General features: G+C 38.5%; 8 protein-coding genes across 12 annotated transcripts; 4 read left to right on the top strand and 4 right to left on the bottom strand.

Moving 5' to 3' along the window:
- The first annotated feature begins 146 nt into the window (after positions 1 to 146).
- Mps1 (Monopolar spindle 1) lies at positions 147 to 2,498 on the top strand. Its single transcript, XM_068297799.1, has 4 exons — positions 147 to 466; positions 537 to 1,556; positions 1,622 to 2,174; positions 2,243 to 2,498. Exons 1-4 carry the CDS (start codon positions 240 to 242, stop codon positions 2,357 to 2,359), a joined length of 1,917 nt encoding a protein of 638 aa, XP_068153900.1. The 5' UTR covers positions 147 to 239; the 3' UTR covers positions 2,360 to 2,498.
- Positions 2,476 to 11,919, bottom strand: alt (aluminum tubes). 4 transcript variants are annotated; one of them, XM_068297767.1, is made up of 7 exons: positions 11,800 to 11,919; positions 6,044 to 7,479; positions 5,300 to 5,974; positions 5,057 to 5,152; positions 4,442 to 4,915; positions 4,252 to 4,374; positions 2,476 to 4,185 (listed from the first exon to the last, which is right to left on the bottom strand). In XM_068297767.1, the coding sequence occupies exons 2-7, from the start codon at positions 7,394 to 7,396 to the stop codon at positions 4,177 to 4,179; spliced, it is 2,730 nt and encodes a 909-aa protein (XP_068153868.1). In that variant the 5' UTR covers positions 7,397 to 7,479; positions 11,800 to 11,919; the 3' UTR covers positions 2,476 to 4,176. The 4 variants fall into 4 exon arrangements, with proteins under 4 accessions (XP_068153868.1, XP_068153869.1, XP_068153870.1 ...); XM_068297768.1 differs by lacking the exon at positions 11,800 to 11,919 and adding an exon at positions 11,516 to 11,669; XM_068297769.1 differs by lacking the exon at positions 11,800 to 11,919 and adding an exon at positions 8,770 to 8,888.
- Positions 11,920 to 12,177: 258 nt separating this feature from the next.
- On the top strand, positions 12,178 to 13,191 carry LOC137582985 (nurim homolog). Its single transcript, XM_068297824.1, has 2 exons — positions 12,178 to 12,612; positions 12,671 to 13,191. The coding sequence occupies exons 1-2, from the start codon at positions 12,286 to 12,288 to the stop codon at positions 13,103 to 13,105; spliced, it is 762 nt and encodes a 253-aa protein (XP_068153925.1). The 5' UTR covers positions 12,178 to 12,285; the 3' UTR covers positions 13,106 to 13,191.
- Positions 13,109 to 14,253, bottom strand: LOC137582978 (nudC domain-containing protein 3). 2 transcript variants are annotated; one of them, XM_068297814.1, is made up of 3 exons: positions 14,066 to 14,253; positions 13,501 to 14,006; positions 13,109 to 13,447 (listed from the first exon to the last, which is right to left on the bottom strand). In XM_068297814.1, exons 1-3 carry the CDS (start codon positions 14,173 to 14,175, stop codon positions 13,170 to 13,172), a joined length of 894 nt encoding a protein of 297 aa, XP_068153915.1. In that variant the 5' UTR covers positions 14,176 to 14,253; the 3' UTR covers positions 13,109 to 13,169. The 2 variants fall into 2 exon arrangements, with proteins under 2 accessions (XP_068153915.1, XP_068153917.1); XM_068297816.1 differs by having other exon boundaries at positions 14,070 to 14,194.
- A 39-nt stretch (positions 14,254 to 14,292) lies between these two features.
- Positions 14,293 to 14,819, top strand: LOC137582992 (uncharacterized). Its single transcript, XM_068297833.1, has 2 exons — positions 14,293 to 14,557; positions 14,615 to 14,819. The coding sequence occupies exons 1-2, from the start codon at positions 14,383 to 14,385 to the stop codon at positions 14,740 to 14,742; spliced, it is 303 nt and encodes a 100-aa protein (XP_068153934.1). The 5' UTR covers positions 14,293 to 14,382; the 3' UTR covers positions 14,743 to 14,819.
- LOC137582986 (RNA transcription, translation and transport factor protein) lies at positions 14,739 to 15,762 on the bottom strand. The gene is made up of 3 exons (XM_068297825.1): positions 15,621 to 15,762; positions 15,229 to 15,564; positions 14,739 to 15,175 (listed from the first exon to the last, which is right to left on the bottom strand). Exons 1-3 carry the CDS (start codon positions 15,679 to 15,681, stop codon positions 14,820 to 14,822), a joined length of 753 nt encoding a protein of 250 aa, XP_068153926.1. The 5' UTR covers positions 15,682 to 15,762; the 3' UTR covers positions 14,739 to 14,819.
- A 237-nt stretch (positions 15,763 to 15,999) lies between these two features.
- LOC137582979 (RRP15-like protein) lies at positions 16,000 to 17,009 on the top strand. The gene has a single exon (XM_068297817.1). It carries the CDS (start codon positions 16,079 to 16,081, stop codon positions 16,949 to 16,951), a length of 873 nt encoding a protein of 290 aa, XP_068153918.1. The 5' UTR covers positions 16,000 to 16,078; the 3' UTR covers positions 16,952 to 17,009.
- VhaPPA1-2 (Vacuolar H[+] ATPase PPA1 subunit 2) lies at positions 16,954 to 17,755 on the bottom strand. The gene has a single exon (XM_068297829.1). It carries the CDS (start codon positions 17,648 to 17,650, stop codon positions 17,021 to 17,023), a length of 630 nt encoding a protein of 209 aa, XP_068153930.1. The 5' UTR covers positions 17,651 to 17,755; the 3' UTR covers positions 16,954 to 17,020.
- Between the last annotated feature and the right edge of the window lie 358 nt (positions 17,756 to 18,113).

Raw genomic sequence — 18,113 nt, 5'->3', positions numbered from 1 at the left:
AATTCTTGCCCTCTCGCCGTAAATTTTTGCCTCTCGCCGGATCACCAAAATAGGGCTGCCATACTCCGAGACAAAGTATCACCAAAATATTGTGAACAGACGTGATGAGCGGTCTAGGGTTGCCCTAGTGCACAAAGCCGCAAATTTTGCCCGCTTGTCTTACCAACACTAAATTCCGAATTTAAAGATTCTTGGCCATTTTCTTTTGTCTAATAATAATACTAAGAAAAGTATCATAAATGAGTTCATCTTTACCTCGAAGAGTTACGGATATATTAGCAACGCATGCAGATTCAGATTCAGACGATGATTTCAACACTCCCTACAAGCTTAAAAAGAGAAAACCACTTGATGCTAAATTCGGGGGCGCAGCCGCGGCAGCTGCTCCTGTAGCGGCTGCCAGTACTCAAATAAATGTAAACAATAATGAAAATGATGGACAGATACTGGAATCCACGGATTATCTGTAGGTTATTTTTGTTACTACAATATGGATATACTTTTGATTCATCCACCTTTCCTACCATCTATGACAGACCACGACGCACTGCTGAACTTACGATGTACTCAAGCAGCGATGAAGATGACGAGGTCTTTAAGAGCAGCCACAACTTGAATTGTGCCATATTAAATGATTCGTTTGTCTTAAGCCCGACACACGATCTTACGGGTAGCACCAGCGGCAACAGTATCCCTGCCAAAGCAGTCGATGTAAAGCAAACAGAATCCAATTTGTCGTTTCTTGGTCGATTTGGGCAGATGGGTATCGATTGTAGTGCCAGTCAAAAGACTCCTGGTTTGGACTCCCAGCAGGCGATAATATCTGTGAATAAACTTCCTCCAACAACTCTACATACAATTGCCGAACGGCACAAAGCCATTGATCAGGAAACTCCATTACGTTGTGCTCCTTCAGCAGCAGCAACAAAAGCTGTAACCCTCAAGTGCGAGACCAAACCCGAGACAGATTTTGTAACTCCACAGGTGCGGTCTGTAAGCTTTTCAGTGAGAGGACCACAAACGGCAAACAGTAACAACAACACAAACCAAAAAACCAACGAGTTTCGTGCGCAAAAGGTTCTGTTCCAGACACCGATGACTGTTAGTCGTGCGGCACCATTTCCCAGTGATAGCATGACATTCTCCTTGTGTGACACAATCAACGAGAGTCCAGATATACCCGCGCAACCGCTGGTCAAACAGGTTTCTTTGCCTGTTAGATCAAAGAAATCCCTGGAGAATGCTTTTAATGAGGATCCTCTACCGGGGAAAATCGAAATACCAACTGGAGGGCAAGAACCGGCAATTACAACGACGAATAAATCCTCTTCGAATGTACTAAAAATTAAAGATCATGAGTACGTTATAGTTAAGAAATTGGGTTGTGGTGGCTCAAGCTCTGTCTACTCGGCACGGCGTCAGGACACTGGTAATGAGTATGCCCTAAAGGTGGTCGATCTTCAGGGTGATCCCATTGTCGTTAAAGGCTATCTAAATGAAACAAAATTATTGGAAAAATTGCAGGGAAATATCTGCGTAGTTGCCCTATATGATTAGTGAGTTTAACATTTATTCACCATCTTCTCTACCACCTTTAACACTTAATCTCTTTTCTTTTTAGCCAACTACTGCCACAGGAATCCACCTTGTATATGGTCATGGAGAAGGGTGATTGTGATCTAAACAAAATCCTACAAAGCTACACAACAAAAATGCCTCTCTATAATCTAATGAACATTCTGTATCAAATGCTGCAAGCAGTTAATTATATTCATCAAAATGATGTTATTCATTCGGATCTAAAGCCGGCCAATTTTCTAATGGTTAATGGACGTTTGAAACTAATTGATTTTGGCATTGCCAGTAATATATCTGTCGACTCAACGAGCATCATTAAATTCTCGCAAGCTGGCACATTCAACTACATCAGTCCAGAGGCCCTGACAGACATTTCCACTGGCAATAGTCCAATGCGTGGCGGTAATCAGCCCAAGATAAAGATCTCTAAAAAATCTGATGTATGGTCATTGGGCTGTATTTTGTATTTGCTATTATATCAAAAGACGCCATTTGGTCATATACGAAATATATATGCCAAAATAAATGCTATCACTAGTCCATCGAATATCGAATATCCAGAAATACCATCCTACTATCCCATCATGCTGGTTCAGGTGAGTGTCGATTGATATGTACGTTTGATATACATATATACCATATATGTATATTTTTTGTATAACAGATGGCCAAAGTATGCTTGCAACTGGATCCCAAGAAACGACCCACATGCGCTGATTTGTTAAAGTATCCTTTTCATATGGTTATACCACTGCAGAATTTGGTTCTCAATAAACAATAGTTAGTGTTAGTCTTACCTGTAATTAGATTAAAGTTTCTTTTTTGTTAAGTCCAATTATTTATTATTGAAGTCTCACTCTATAAGCTTGGAATTGTAAAGAAAAATGAAAAAGCTAATTACATTCATAATTTTTCCCATATGTTGAGTGTATTTAATTGTTCTCATTTTTATCATAAATTATACGTCATAAATCTTTATAATGCAGCTATTTAGTTTAGTTGCCAGCCACCCAACTGAGAGCGTTAACTGCTCCCTGCTTTGGGCGCAGGGCGTAATCTGGGTCTTGGGGCTGGGGCTTTTCAATTTGTTGTTTGCCTAATTTTTCTTTTGTGTTTGTTTGTTTTATGCAACAAGTTTGACAATTAATTGCTAATTAGCATTGGATTCAACATGCATAGGACACAGACACACAGGTTTTTGCGGCGTTCTGTCCGCAATGCGTTAATTTGCGTTTACTTATAAATACGGTTCATCATTTTGTTTTTGTTTTGTTTGCCATTCGCTTTAATTTTTTGTTTTATATAAAAATAGTTTTGTTTTCTTTTTTATTTGTTAATCAATGCTTAATTAAACGTTGCCGTTGTTGGGTTAACTAACCATTTGCTTTACTCTTAACATGCTGCTGCTTAAATTTGTGATTCCATCATGAATACTTTTGCTTTTCTTTTTTGCGCTACTCTCAAAAACGAAATAAAAAACAATCTAATTTATCGGTTTTATGAATCTGTTCTCGATTTAATTACATTATAATACCTTCAATTAACACTTGATACTGCGTTTCTGTTCGAGAGCTTCTTGTTGTTTTTTTTTTTTCTTGTTGTGTTTTAAAAGATTACTAAACGGAATTCAGAACACAGATAATGTCCACCGAATGCAAAAAACGTATACATACATAGATTGCAAAATTCATTTCTCAGACTTGCCTTACATATACACGTACATACATAAATATATGATATTATAATTGGGTTGGATTTATATTTTTTTTTAGTTTTTCGTTTGTTTTTAGTTTTTTTTTTTTTTTTTTTTTTGCAATTTAAGTAGTTTGAATATTTATAATTTGCTTTTGTTATAAATTCATTTGCTTAACATAATATATAGAATTGTTTTTGTGTAGCGCGGTTTAAATGCAAGTTAAACACAAATAATAGACGCATATTTAAGATATACATACATCATATATAAATAATTGATAATAAAAAAAATAGAAAGAATATATTTAATATGTATGTAGCAACGGCAGCAGCAGCAATGATCAAAGGGAGGGAGGGATGTGGATGTATGCCAAGAGCTGTATCAATATATGCTTTTCCTCCTTTACATCAGAGGCAGAGGAGGGATACGTACAGACAGTCATGCATTTTAATCGCTAGCAATAATGCTTGGCCTTTTTTCTTCGTTTTTTTTTTTTTTTTGTTTTTCTTTTATGGTTCAACATTGCACAAGTTTCCTTTTTGTTTGCTTCTTTTTTTGTTTTGTTTATAATATAATGTTTTAAAGCATTTTCATATTACTTTTTTGCTACTTTAAAATAATAAATGTTGCTGTTGTTGTTGTTGTTGGGCATGTTTCGTATTTCATTTCTTACTCTCTCTCTCATCTTCTCATATATTACTGTGTTTTGTTTGTTATTTCATACATAATAATTCACTTTAAACTTAATAGATTGTTAGAAATGTTGTTGTTGTTATGGTTGTTTGCCAAAGTTTTTTGTTTTTACTATTGTGTTGTTGGAAGTTTTGGACAAACGTTTTGTGGTAAATTATCGTTGTGGTTCTTCTGAGCAGCGTTTACTCGTTTACTCTAAAACGGCGACATTAAATGTCCTAGAAAAATAAACACACATTAGAATATTTGTCGGACTTGTCAATTGGTCAATAGAAAATGCTTACTTGTTCGCCATTCGAGGCATGCTGCTGTAGCTTGGTAATAAGCTCCTCCTTTTGGCTAACAATGCTACGCCAATGTTCATCCTGTTCGCGTGCACGCTGCTCCAAATCCACTAAAGTGTTGGTCTATATAATCAGCATTGAATTAGCATATGAACTGAGATTTTAAGAAAGGAGTTTTTTATATTCTTACCGTTTTTGTGACCAACTGTGTGAGCTTATCATTGCACGTACGCAATTGTAGATTCTGTTTGTGCAGCTCCAGCTGCTCAGTGGATGATTTGCTATTCAAACTACTATTATTGCTACTAATTGGGTTGGTGGTGGTTGTGGTACTATGGTTATTGCTAATATTGTTGCTGTTGTTTGATTGTGTGGACTTATGACTACTGCTCAGCGTTGTCTGCTTCTCCTTCTCTTGCTGCTGCTTAATGTGTGTGGACAGAACCTGCTCTATCCACTCATCGAAGGATGCATTCAATGCGGTGGCCGCTAACAGTTTAACAGCATCTGGATATAAACGCTGGTACAGCTCACGTATACGCTGCTGTTCCGATTTTACTGCACTGGAGGATGATGATGATGAGGATTTTACTGCTCCGCCATTTGTATCGGAGGCAGCCTTTTGTTGCTGCTGCTGTTGCTGCTGCAACTGTTTCTGTTGTTGCTAGAAAAGCAAAAGCAAAACAAAGAACAAAAAGTTTATTAAAGTTGCATTATCTTACACACAATTTCTTTGGGTAAAGCAAAAGATTGCAATGCCATCGAGTAACATTTGGGGAAATTTACTTTCGAATCATGCACTTACGCCTAAGGATTGCGCTGTATTTGCTTTCGTCTTTGCTGTCGTTGCTTCGGCATTTTGCAACGCTTCAATCAACTTCCAATTTTTCAAACGAACATCCTGACGAAACACAAATACGGAGCAATTAGTAGAGGGTTACGGAAATATCGTGTGAAATATCGAATGAAAACAATTCTCTCTCTCGAATGTGAGAAATGGTTAATGTATCACATCGAAATGCAAATGGTTTGGTTATTGATTTCTTACATTATTCTTTTCACGCTGCTCTTGCAATTCCTGCTCCAGTTGGCGCTCATTGGCCTGCAACTGTTCGGCCTTTTCTTGCGCCTCCTTTAACTGGGACTGCAATGTACTGGCCAATTGCTGCTGCTCGGCCTTATCATCATTAAGGGAACTGAGTTTAGCTTGCAGGGAACTCAGTTCATTTTGCTTTTGGACCAACGCCTCGGATTGGACTTGGGCCTGTTCCGATTGCGCGGCCGTCGCCTGGACGGCATTACTATTGGCCTGATTCAATTGCTGAGTTAGATTCTCATTGTTGGTCTCCAAAGCAGCAATTTGCTGGCGCAGTTCTTGTAACTCCGAGTTGCAGACACGTTTCAGTTCCGATTGGGCAGACTCCAAAGCGTTGTGCAGATTGCAGCGCTCCACTTTGAGTTCAGAATTCTCAGTTTCCAATTGTTTGCGCTGCTCCAGCTCAAAGATGCTATTGTTCTGACGCACCTCTAGCTCCTCGCACTGTTGCTCCAGGGACAATATACGCTGAGTTTGCGACTGAATGATTTCGTTCTTCTTTTCTGACTCGGAAGTGACAAAAGCGGTCATCTCGCTTAAGCATTTCTCCTTGTGGGCAAGATCCTGCTGAAGGCGTTGCAACTGGGGCAATAGATCGGTGCTAGCTTGTTTTTCACGGAGCACGGCCTGAAATAAATTGGAATTGAGAAATTAATTGTAATTTGGAACTCTCTTAGACAATAGACAAAAAGTCACCTGGAACTGTTGACGTTCGATTGTCAACTTGTCATTGGCATTGGCCAATTCCTGATTGAGAGCCGATAGCTCCTGTTCCTTGCTCTGGAGTTTGTCGTTATAGGCCTGAGTGCGTGCATGCATCTGGGCACGTTCCGTGTTAACCTCCTGTCGCAATTCACGCAATTTCGCCTGAATGCCAATAGAAGCTTCTTGCTCCTCGGCCAATAGTTTCTCCTTTTCCTCAAGTTGACGCTTGAGCTTCTGGCAGATGTCATCGGACCATTCAGCATGCGAAGCGGGCATGTCCTGTTGCTTGTTTAGCAAATAATCAATGAGTATTTGTATTTCGGAGCGGTTCAATTCGGTGCGGGCAAATACATTCATCAAGGCAGAGACACCAAAAGATTGATTCTGATGTTCGGCAAGTTTATCGAGAGCCTGGGCTAAATCCTTGGCTGTAAGGGATTCCTTATGCTTTTGCTTGTTGTTGTGCTGCTGCTGCTGTTTGGTCTTGTTGTTTGTCTGATTATGCTGGGTTTTGGGTGATCCAGTTTGTTGTTGTTGCTTATTGATTTGCTTGGTAACTTGAACGGGCACAGCAGGAGCTACGGATGCAGTTGAAGCCGGAGCGGAAGCATCCAATTCAATGGATTTCTCCTTTTTGGTCACTGATCCGTTCTTCTTTTGAGCTTGCTGTTTGTTGTTATCCTCTTTGCGTTCTTTTTGCTCTTGCTTCTTCAATTCAACAACATCCTTGGGAGCTCGCACCTCGAAATTATTTAAGGATGGTGTAGCTGTCTCCTCTCCATTGGTTGCTGGGGCTGCTGCCAACTTAACGGCAACTGCCTCATTTTTATTTACCAAAATTCCAGCCACAGAACTAGCTCCACTGCCCTTGGATCCATTACGCTTGTCCTTCTTTCCTTTTTTACCAGCTGCCACCGTTGGTTGATTCTCCTTTTCGGCATTGCTAGATCTGCGGTTTTCAGTCAATATCTCAGCATCTGGCTCAAATTCCACATGTTGCTTAGACAATCCAGGCAATACTACGGCAGCAGCATCATCTTCTACCGAAGCCTGACCCTCGGATTGGCCATCGGAATAATCTTCATCGGCCTCATTATTACTGGCATCTGGCTTTTGCTGTTCACGTTGGCGTTGCTTCTTCTCACGTTTCAATTCCTTTTTCTTGGGTTTCTTGGAGCCAGCACCACCGCCGCCACCTGCCTTATAGAGATTAGCACTAAGGGCACGTTTCTCGGCCACAACTTCCTCAAAGGTTTTGCGTCTAAAGATCTTATTGATAAACAAAAATGAGAGAACTGAAGCGCTAAGCACACAGCCGATGACAATCAGAATGTGGAAATCCATATTTGCATATCTTGAACGAAAAAGCCGTGTGAGTGTGAGCTCTTTCTTAACTTCTGGGTTGTCCTTCCACTAATTTCAAGGTACTGCAAAGAGAATAAGAATAATACAAGTTGATTATGATTATCTTTTAGTAATTGTTGATACTCTTAGTCACAAGACATTTAAGGGAATTGAGGTCATTGGGTACTACCCGTGTTCTATATACTTTTAATCAAGGCTTATCACTTTGCCTGTCTCTTTCTGTCGATAAGTCCTATATGCAATGCTTTAAAAGACAATGAATAATGTGACACGTGGAAAGTTTCTGTTCTTTAATTTAAGTTCTTTTGGCATGCAAAAATATTATTTCAAAAATATCTTGTGTATGTCCAAGACGAGAGTTCATTCAATAATAATCGTTGCTGTTTGAAAAGCGAAGTACTTATGGCCATAAATTTATTTCAGTTTCTGAACTTTTATTTTAGGTTATTTCGATGGAAAGTGGTAAAATAATTTTTCCACTACAATTTAGAAATTTACTAAAGTTTTTTAAAGAACATAATCATATTTAATCTAAACATTATTTTTCGCTTTCTGACTATTACAACTTTTTATTGAAGGAGAGTAGAAAACAGTTTAGAAAAATTTTAAGAGTACACAAATGTCGCTTAGCCGACGCAGTCGGTTTCCGCTTTGAGTTATCAAGACATTTAGTTTAAGGTTTCTGGTGTTTTTGTGTTTGTTCTGTAGCAGCTAATTTGATGACGTGGTGCCTGACAATTAGTGTGACTTTTTTTTTATGTATAAGAGTTCAATTAACGAACAACAATTTTTTATTACTAAACACAAGATCAATGAACAACATTCAAAAGCAATTATATTTGTCAGTTCGAAAGTTTCTTTGTTGTATTGGACTTGTGTTCACACACACACACACATACATAAATGTACGTGCTTATCAGGCCTTACCGGCCGGTGAATGGGAATATGAGCAGTTTGTTATTGGCTCTATTATTAGAATTCTTCTGTTGATATCTGTTATCTGATCTAAACAACAACAAATATTAACATTATAAATCAAATGCACTTGCAGCTGAGAGTTTCCATATCGAAAATATATGTATCATTCTCAGGTTTCCAGATATTTTTTTATATTTGCTTATTAGGCAAAGATATTCAAAAAAAAATTTGCAGCTGTAAGTAAACTTGAAAGAAATTTAAACAAAAAACTTGGCTTGACGCAAATGCTAAATGTTGGCAGAAACAAAATGGAAAACATACATACATATGTATGTATTTTTTTACTCCCCCTCTTACACACACATACAAACACACGCGCAAATGAAGAAAAGAAAAGGAATGCTGATGGCGGGGGTGGGGAAACTCTGACGTACACGTATGCAAATTGAATAAAAATTTCAATTGTGGAATTAAATATCTTCTTTAAAACGAGACACCACCAAGAGACGTCGCCGCTTTGGACAGAGAGCAAACGAAAGACTAACTAACTGGACACAAAGCGAGTGAAATGACACTAAGGTGGCCTCATCATCAAGAGCCAGCCAGCCAGAGTCAGCTCCGACCAAATGGATGGAGCTTAGCTTGGGAGCTCTCTCTTACTCTCTTTGTCTCTCTAACACTCCCATGCTCTCTAACTGCTGCTGCTGCCACAGTTCTTTTTCTCTCTGTCTCCCTCCCTACACTTACAGTTAGAACTTGAAATTTCGCTGAGTTTCAAGCTTGCGCTCCCCGCTCATGGAAGAATTCACAAATTGCAGAAAGAAAAAAACAAACAACAAAAATTCAATTCAAGGTTGTTGCTCTCTGGTTTAGTTAACTAAGAAGAGGCCAAAGAAGATTGAGGGTGACTAGGAGCTGGGAAGAGGCGGGGGAAACGTAGAGAGGGCGGAGAGCTGCTGCTTCGCTCATGTTTCTGGCTATAACTAACACATACACAAATACTCGGGCAATTGTGAGAGTTGGGGAATCTTTTTTTTTACAGTCAAACCTGTCTAGTGAGAGCTATAATTACACTGAGCAACAAAAAAACACCGAAACGGGAATCGTCTTAAGTCCCAGTTTTATAGTCTATAATTATTAGATTGTTATTTTATTATAAGAATGTCCGTTTAAACAAGTTTTGACATGTTGCCTAGTGTCTAGAAATGAAAATGAATGATAAATGAAATAATTTTTTATTGCTCCAAACTTCTTATTGATCGTTTTATTTGCTTTGTTTGATGTTTTACTTTCTTTCGTGATGGTTTTTGACAGCAGTGTAAATATTTGTTTGTTTGTTCACTTTACATTTTGTGTTAACATTTAATTTTTGGGCATAATTTTGTGATATCGAAAGTCAATTTGAGGAGGCTCATGGAATTTCTCGGAATTGTGCTAAAAATACATAAAAAGTACATGAGATAGACTATCTTCTCTTCCTCCCCCTCCTACTGGCACTGCCCACCGGCCACGCTTCAATGAGTTGCCACACACACACACACAAACGCACAGTCAGCCATTATGATGTTGTCCAGCTCAACGCAAACACATGAGACGAGAGAGTAGAGTATAATAAAAAAAAAAAGCCGGTAAAGGTCATCAACCGGAAGAGCAATGCTGAGCAAGAGAAATTTGTATGTATGTATGTACATACATATGTGTGTGTATTTGTGTGAAAGCAAGAAATCTCTTTCCTCTGCCAATTATCAATATTACAATCTATAAATAATTATGTGGTCTGACGGCATGCAAAAATTTACTGTTTGCCCTGGTTGCAACCAGCAGCACTTGCTGCTTGGCAGTTGCACACAGTTGGCCTAATTTGTAGTTCTCTTTACTAACCTCAATGTTCAATTAAGAACTGCCAACATTAACAATAATACTCTTTACACTTGTTGTGTTCATGGAAATTTCTCTTAGTCTCCCCAAAAACTGGCTAACGGACATACATACATACCCTCTACATTTGCTCTCGCCCAATTACCACTCTAATAATGAGCCATACACTCATTCATTATAGTTTTTTTTTTTCTTATTCATAAATGCATTTTTAACTCCTCACTATTTTCAGCATACAAAAAGAGGCGGCAGCGCAAGTGTTTTAATTTTAGAAAGTTCTCTCTTTTCTAAAGGTAGGAAGAGAGCAATCTTGCCGAGATATAGTTTGATCTTAGTTTTTATATGCGTGGGATCACTTCAAGTTCGCTTTTTGGTAGTTTAAAAGGAATGTCGTTTTTAGCAAGATATTTTGACTCACTTGTCTGATTTTGTAGGTTTTTTTTTGTTCTCTGCTTCTATACACAAATTGAAAATGATGCCTATTAATGATTATTGATTGCTGACGTCTGCAAAGCAGTTTAAGTTTTTTTTTGTGTTGTTTCTCTTGCTTATTGGTTTTTCTAGGAATTATTGTGAAGGCCTTATCGTCAAATACTGAATGAAGGAGCAAGTCTGAGTAAGACTACAACAACAACAAATTCAACTACTACACAGGCGGCCAACATACATACATATGCATTTATTATTTGTGGTTGTATTTGTTTTTATGATTCGGACTGCAAGCTGCGGGATGATGGTGATAGGGTGGGCAGAGTAAGAGGGTGTGTGTTTGTGTGTGTGTGTGGTGAGGTCAGCCTTTGGTTGCCAACAATGTGTAAAATGTGACACACACACACACACACAAATAGAGGCCAAGCACATCAATTATGTTTATTTCTTAGTTGATACAATCGGCACAAAGCAAAGGAAAAGGAAGCAGGAGAGGAGGGAAGGAAAGGAAAGGACAGGACAGAGACATATGTATGTATGAATGTATGTAGACAGGCCAGACGGCGGCGCACAAGTTCTTGGCAAATCAAATAAATTAATTTTCTTCTCTCTTGATATGTGTGTGTCTCGTCTCAGCTGTCCCTTTTTCGTTTTGAAGTGAAAGTATGCCACTTAATTGGTTAGATCTATTTGACAATACCAAATAATAATTGCATTAAAAACGAGTTGAGACTCGTGTCTTGTAGAATCAGCACAAAGCAGCGCAGTCAAAGGGCGTCGCACACCGAAACAACAAAATGCACTGCACTCATAAACACACACACACATACATAACTTGCCGCACACACATTTATTAATGATCAATGCATTTACTTTAGAAAAGTACGGTTTTGTTACTTTGCCTTCTTAGCCTTTATTTGACCGTCTTTACAGTTGCAACGTCAACACTTTTTTATCACTTATATGCAGTTTTTTTTTTCCTTTCTTTAAAACGCATCCGCCATTTGCAAGCCTCTCTCTGTGTGTGTGTGTGTGGCGTTGTCGCGTCGGCAAATTTTTCTTGCCTATTTTCGGCAATAGTTTCTGTTATTATCACACGTCACTTGACTCGAGGTTATACATAAACTATGACCTAAATCAATTGATTAATGACTTACAATTCTTTTTACTGCGTTTAGTTACAATTTTACAACATAGAATTTTTACAGATATCTCTACTCTCAAAGTCTGGGTCTGGCAACATCAAAATCCCATTTCTTTTCGCCAAGTAAGGCAACTCTAATTTTTTCTGTTCGTGAGTAACGCGTGCGAACTATACTCCCATCTCTATCTGTTCTGTTTTTAACGTAGACATTGTTTTTATATGTAATTTATAATTTAATTTAATATAATTTATATTTTATAAATAAAATAAATAACAAAAACATAATACAGTAAACAATAAATACAAATCAAACATATAATAAATATAAAATATATAAATATCATATAACATCTGGATAAATGTTCACTGGGTTTCAACGTCTTCAGTTCGTGAGAACTTGTTCGCGTTTGTGAGTTCTGTTTTGCCTCACTAGGAGGTCTTTGAAAATAGTTTGTTTGGTTTGGATTTGGACAAGAAATTTCTTTTACTTTTTTTTATTATGGCTTCTTTTGCCAAATTTATTATACTATTTTGGTCACTCATCATTATGAGCTATACTTTTTATGTTGTCGGTAAATTGATGTGGTTTCTTTCGACACCACGCTCTATATCAAAAGCACACACCTGGATTTTTAATTTACTGGACAACAAATCCCGGCTTGAGACCGCATTTGCTCCCATAGTCTTCGATACGATCTATTTGATTGGTTTTATTTTCCAACACAGCATCTTTAAGTCAGCGTTAGTGAAAAAATTCTTTCACAAACTACACCTGTCGGGTGCAGAGCGTTCTATTTATAGTCTGACGTCATCGATTTGTTTACATGTAAGTTGAGAGAGAGAGCAACAACAATAGTGAGATATTTACATTTTTGTCTTTTTAGTATCTACTCCAAAACTGGCAACCTGCCCAGTCGATTGTGTTGTGGCAAATCAATGTGGACGAAAGTGCTCCACTGTGGTGGACCTTTGTCGTGACCCACGGCATCTCTTGGACCGTAATCTTTGGTGGAAGCATTATAATGGATCTGCCTGAATTGCTAGGCGTTAAACAAGCATATTATGACCTCAGGGCCTATGGAGATCCACTTGCCTTCAAGGCGCGGGAGTTGCGTCATCTCTACTCTCATGTACGACATCCATCATTTTTGGGTTTGACTTTAATTCTATTTGCTACGAATGTGATGAGTTTGGATCGGCTGCTTTTGGCTTCTGTGTTGACCCTTTATATGTATGTGGCTTGGTCGACAGATCAAAAAGATGTTGCCTATCAGCAACAACAATTGCAGCGCAAGAAACTTCAATTAAAAACTCAGTAAGAATTCTCATTTAACGTTTAAGCGTTTCGTTTCCAAATTTGTATAATACTTAAAAATAAAATGACTAACTCATTTGCACAATTGAAGGATCAAAAGGTTGTCCTTTGAATGGTGAACCTTCGGCATCCCATGCAATCTTTAAGCGTTCCATTGTTTTAGTTTGTTCAGGACTTTGAAGTTGTTTTTTCTGATCCGATGCCAATTGCTGGAACCTTAGCTTTTCAATGGCTACTTGGGAGTCTTCAGGTAATTCATCTATATAACGTTCACAATCCAACTTTGATGTATCGATTTCTGGCTCGCCCTTGAAGAGTCTTTCCCACCAAAGTTCCTTTGTTTTGTCTAACGAATGGAGTGTATTAAGAGTAAATTAAGATTTGGACGACTTTACATACCACAACTAATAATAAGTGTGTCATGATCAATAGTCCATACAGCCTCATTGTGTTTTATGCGTTGGATAAGATTTCCTTCTAAAATGATCTGTTGGTCTGGCTTTAATTTCCCAGATATCTTAATAAACTGGGGTTTTATATCAACAGATAATCGTTTAGCTGCTTTTAGGTCAGAAGGAAGTTTCACATGAACTTCCAAATCTTTTTGACTTTGTGACCAGCAATAGGTATCAAAAGAGGCCCCATTTTTATAGTCGCTAGGGGAGAAAGTGAAGGGATTTGACTTCATGTCACTTTCAGTCGTCTCTTCAGTATTTATGGTGATTTCCTCAATGGCAGGTGGCACGGTTGTGCCATTATATTCGGCTTCTGCATTCTGAATGCCCGCTGAGCCCCATCCATCGGGATCATAACGTTGCATGGCTCCAAACACCAACTGATCCCGCATGCCCTTAGGAAATCCAAGCTGATCAGCTTCATCTGCCTTGTTATGGTAGAAATCAGTGCTGAAAATTAGACTTTGCCCAATTAAATTGCCTCTTTTAGAGAATGAAATGAATTATACTTGCGCCGAAGGAAGCCAAATATCGAGTCCAGGAAACCAGTGATTGTTTTGCGATTCTGCAAAATTTCCATTAGCATGGCATCATTTCTATGGTTGTCTTCAATGCTCATTTTTTAACTTTCATTTATCATTTTAAATGGTTTGTTTACTTTTATTCTAGCGAGTTTTAGGGTTGCTAGGCTTTCGAAAAGTACTATTTTTTTGCCATCCCTGGAGTCAGCTGTTATTATCAAAACAAATGTCAAACTCAAGTTTTATACATTTCTTTTTTTTTTTCTGGGCATTCGATCGAAAAGGCTAAATAATACAAATTCAAAATGATTGGTAAATTATCAACTTGGTATAAGGAAAACGTCTCCGAATCGGCAGATTGCTGGGCCTGTCGATTGATAAGCGGTTTTGGCATGATGGGCATTGGAGCCTTCCTTCTAGCGCAGGCAAAACGTCGGAACAAACCTTTTGAGAATTACACAATGAAAAGCTTGGCTGCAGGTGCGTTAATATTATTCAACTAATATCCCTGTAATCAAGATTGATGTACTGCTTCAGCTGCTGGATTCCTAGGCGCCGCTCGGTTGGCTGATGCAAACTTTTTAAAACCAGCGCAACCGGAAAATAAAATGCAAACCTCGAGCAGGAAAATTGAAGATCCTTTGGGGCCCTATGCCAGGCGTTAGTTATATTAAGTATTATTATTAAGGGTGCAGACTTGTTTTAGTTTACATACAAAAATATAAGTTTATGTAAAGTCGAATTAGCGGCCAACCTTTCCCAGTTTGGTATCAGTCTTTGGATTGGCTGTTAAATTTTGAACAGATACAATTGTCTCGTTGATCTGTGTTTGCAGTTCCCGGAGGCTTTGGATTTGAAGTAAGCGTAATATGCGCATAGGATAGTCCAGAACAGGATCATTGGGCGAAACCACATCGTTGCCTTTATCAAAAGGAAACGGAGTTCCAACAATTGGTTGCCTGTTTTTAGCTGCGGGCGATAGACGTTCATGCACAACGCGAGCGACTGCCTCCAGTTGAATCAAATGATTGGGATGATGGGGTATCTTTAATTTGCTGGCCAACAAACGAACGCCAGCTATGAATTCCTTTTCCTGAACTAAATATAAAATGTTGTTTAAAATATGCATACTCAGGGAGTGATTTAATTACCGTTTATTTTGCCATCGAAGATGGTTTGAACATTTTGCTGTACTCCTTGCTGCTGTTTGTTATTGCCTTGTAGTTGGCTCTGTTTGCTGTTGATCGATTCGTATAAGCTGGGATCATCCAAAAATTCCAGTCGTATGGCGTGTCCTAAAATCCATGTTAGCTGCTCGAATTGACTTTCTAGGGGAGGCATATTCAGATCGGCGCAGTACTTTGTATAGCCCTCTTCCCATGTATTCAGGTTATCTATACTCCTCAATTTTTCACGATTTTCTATGGTATAGAGACGAATCTTTTGATCCTCCAACCAGAGTATGGTGCTAGCAAATTCCTTGCGGTCTTTCATTAAACAATTAATTAAATTATGCAATAAATTAAGTAAAAACAACACTTACTACTTAAAGCAACATCGCTGGGAGTTGGATGACCCAAAGACTCTAGCTTTAGCTTTATCATGATATTTATTTTAATATACAATTGTTAATTTAATTTGTTCCTTTCGGCTTCTTTTGTCGTTTACTAACGATTGAAGAAAACTGGTTCCGAAGTGAACCAAAGTATTAGGTTCAAGTTCAAACAGACCCTCGTGAGTATTTTAAAATTTGTAAATAATTATTATTATAATAATTTATTAAATTTTTATTATTGTTGACACTAGAATTTTAAGAAATTTAAAAATAAATGTTTTTTAATCGAAACAGGTTTTCCTTGATATTAGCTACTTTCAGCTTGTTTTAGCCGTAAAAACATGTCCAGGGATACAGAAACTTCATCACTGAGCATCACCGACAACGTGATAAACACGCTCATTTGATTTCAGTTAAATTGTTGTTTAAAAAACCATTTTAGAACTATGGCTTTAATCACCGCCAAGAAATTAAAAAAGGCTCCATCGCCGAGCGCAGACAGCTCTGACAACAACTCGGATTCGGATGATAATGGAAGCGTGGCAAGCGAAAATGAGGGTAACGCCGGTTGGGCAGATTCCATTCTTAAAGTGCTAAAGACAACCAAACCCAAAACTCTCAACAAAACGGTCCTGGCGCGTGCCAAGCATAGTATTGCAGCTGTCCGTCCTAAGAATAGCAGTGGAGATGCTAAGAAACGTGATTTTGGCTTTGAAATAGAAAAGGCAGATGTCAAGGAGGAAGACGACGAGGACGAGGAGGATGTTAAGCCAGAAACATCTGCCCTGGATGCACAGCTCACCAAGCAACAGCGCAAGAATGTGCCTTTGCAGTTGCGTGTAAAGCCCAGCTATATAGATATGGAGCGCGAGAGAACCTTGCGAAAGGTGGCCACGCGTGGAGTAGTCCAATTTTTTAATGCAGTGCGCATACAGCAAAAGGATCTGCAGCAACAGTTGGCCGATGCTGGCCCCCTCGACAGTCGCCAAGATGCAGTGCTTAATAATATTAATAAAAGAAAATTTCTGGATGTCCTGATGAGTGGAAAACGAGCCAAATCCACGGCCATAGACAATGCTGTTAAGAAGGAAGAAGAGGACTCCGAACAAGATGACTACGATTCTGAAGATGGGGAGGACAAGCCAACAACCGCCTCATCAATATCAAGTAGCAAAAAGAAATCCGAGTGGAATGTCTTACGCGAAGATTTCATGACGAACAAGAAAATCAAACATTGGGACGAAGAAGATGACGCTGAGGAAAGCGGTAAAGAAGATGGCAACAATGATTCACACAGTGAGGAGGATGAGGACGATTAGAATTAAGTCTATAAATCTGTTGTACAATATATTAAACATTAGATCTTTTTTATATTAAGCAATTTTATGTTATGGTCTGGCCATTTCAGTCTTGGACGTAATATAAACGCCCACAATTAGCCCAAATAATCCAATAGCTGAACCAAATATTTCCACAATTAAAATCTTTACAAACAGCGCCGCATTTACCGAGTCTGCCAAAGCTGCTCCAGAACCAACAATGCCCACGCAAATGCCACAGGCTAGATTAACCAGTCCCACAGCCAAACCGGCACCGAATGTGGCAAATCCAGTATATAAATTCATAGCCATCAAGGATCTGTTGCTCAGCACGGTACTTCTTTTGGACTGATGCAAGTTCCCTGACAGAACAATTGCTGTAATTAGGCCATAGATAGCCACCGCTTCACAGAATATAATCGAGATGAGATTTTTCGTCCTGATGCGGGGGGTGCGAACACCTCCGCCGGCAATGCTTGAACCAGTTGTATAGATGCCAACAGCAGCCCCCACCACCGACAGGGAACAGGACAATCCAACTCCAAGGCCAGCCCACATATAAGGATTAGTGGTGTACAAGAACCATCCGAGGCCAGCACGCTCACCAACGCCAGTCATCACTTGGGCCAATATTACGCCGGCACAAATGAATATAGCGATTCCAAAAAAGGACAAGAGAAACTTCCGACGGAATGTCATCTTTAAAAACCGTATGCTCAAACTAAGAATTCAATTCAAATGCTTTCTTTTTGTCTCAACAAAATTTTTGTGACCTGTCAGAATAACTGTCATCCTGTGATCCAGTAAAATGTTCATTTAATTAACTGAGTTCATACAATTAATAAAAACACAAGCAACATTTTTTCTTCTCATTAGTCCAATTGGTCAAAATAAGTAAAAGGCATCAGATCACATTTATCCGGGACATAGACTAAACAGAAGATATTAATAACTTTACTTAAAAAACAATAAAAAACAAAAACAAAATATATTAGAATTAATATGTATATGGAGAAGATTTTAAACGCTCATCTTATTTCTACACTTTAAAGCAAACTTTGTTTGAATCTAAATTATAGCCACCATTTAAATTGTCATTTGTAATCTACTAATGATTTTCATTTCACGCAATACAGAATTGTTAACTTGGCCAAGTTTAATC

This window comes from Drosophila tropicalis, unplaced genomic scaffold, assembly GCF_018151085.1.
Source record: "Drosophila tropicalis isolate 14030-0801.00 unplaced genomic scaffold, ASM1815108v1 contig_859, whole genome shotgun sequence".
Taxonomy (NCBI): Eukaryota; Metazoa; Arthropoda; class Insecta; order Diptera; family Drosophilidae; genus Drosophila; species Drosophila tropicalis.
Note: the sequence above shows the minus strand (reverse complement) of the source record. Positions and strands in the feature narration are given on the sequence as shown.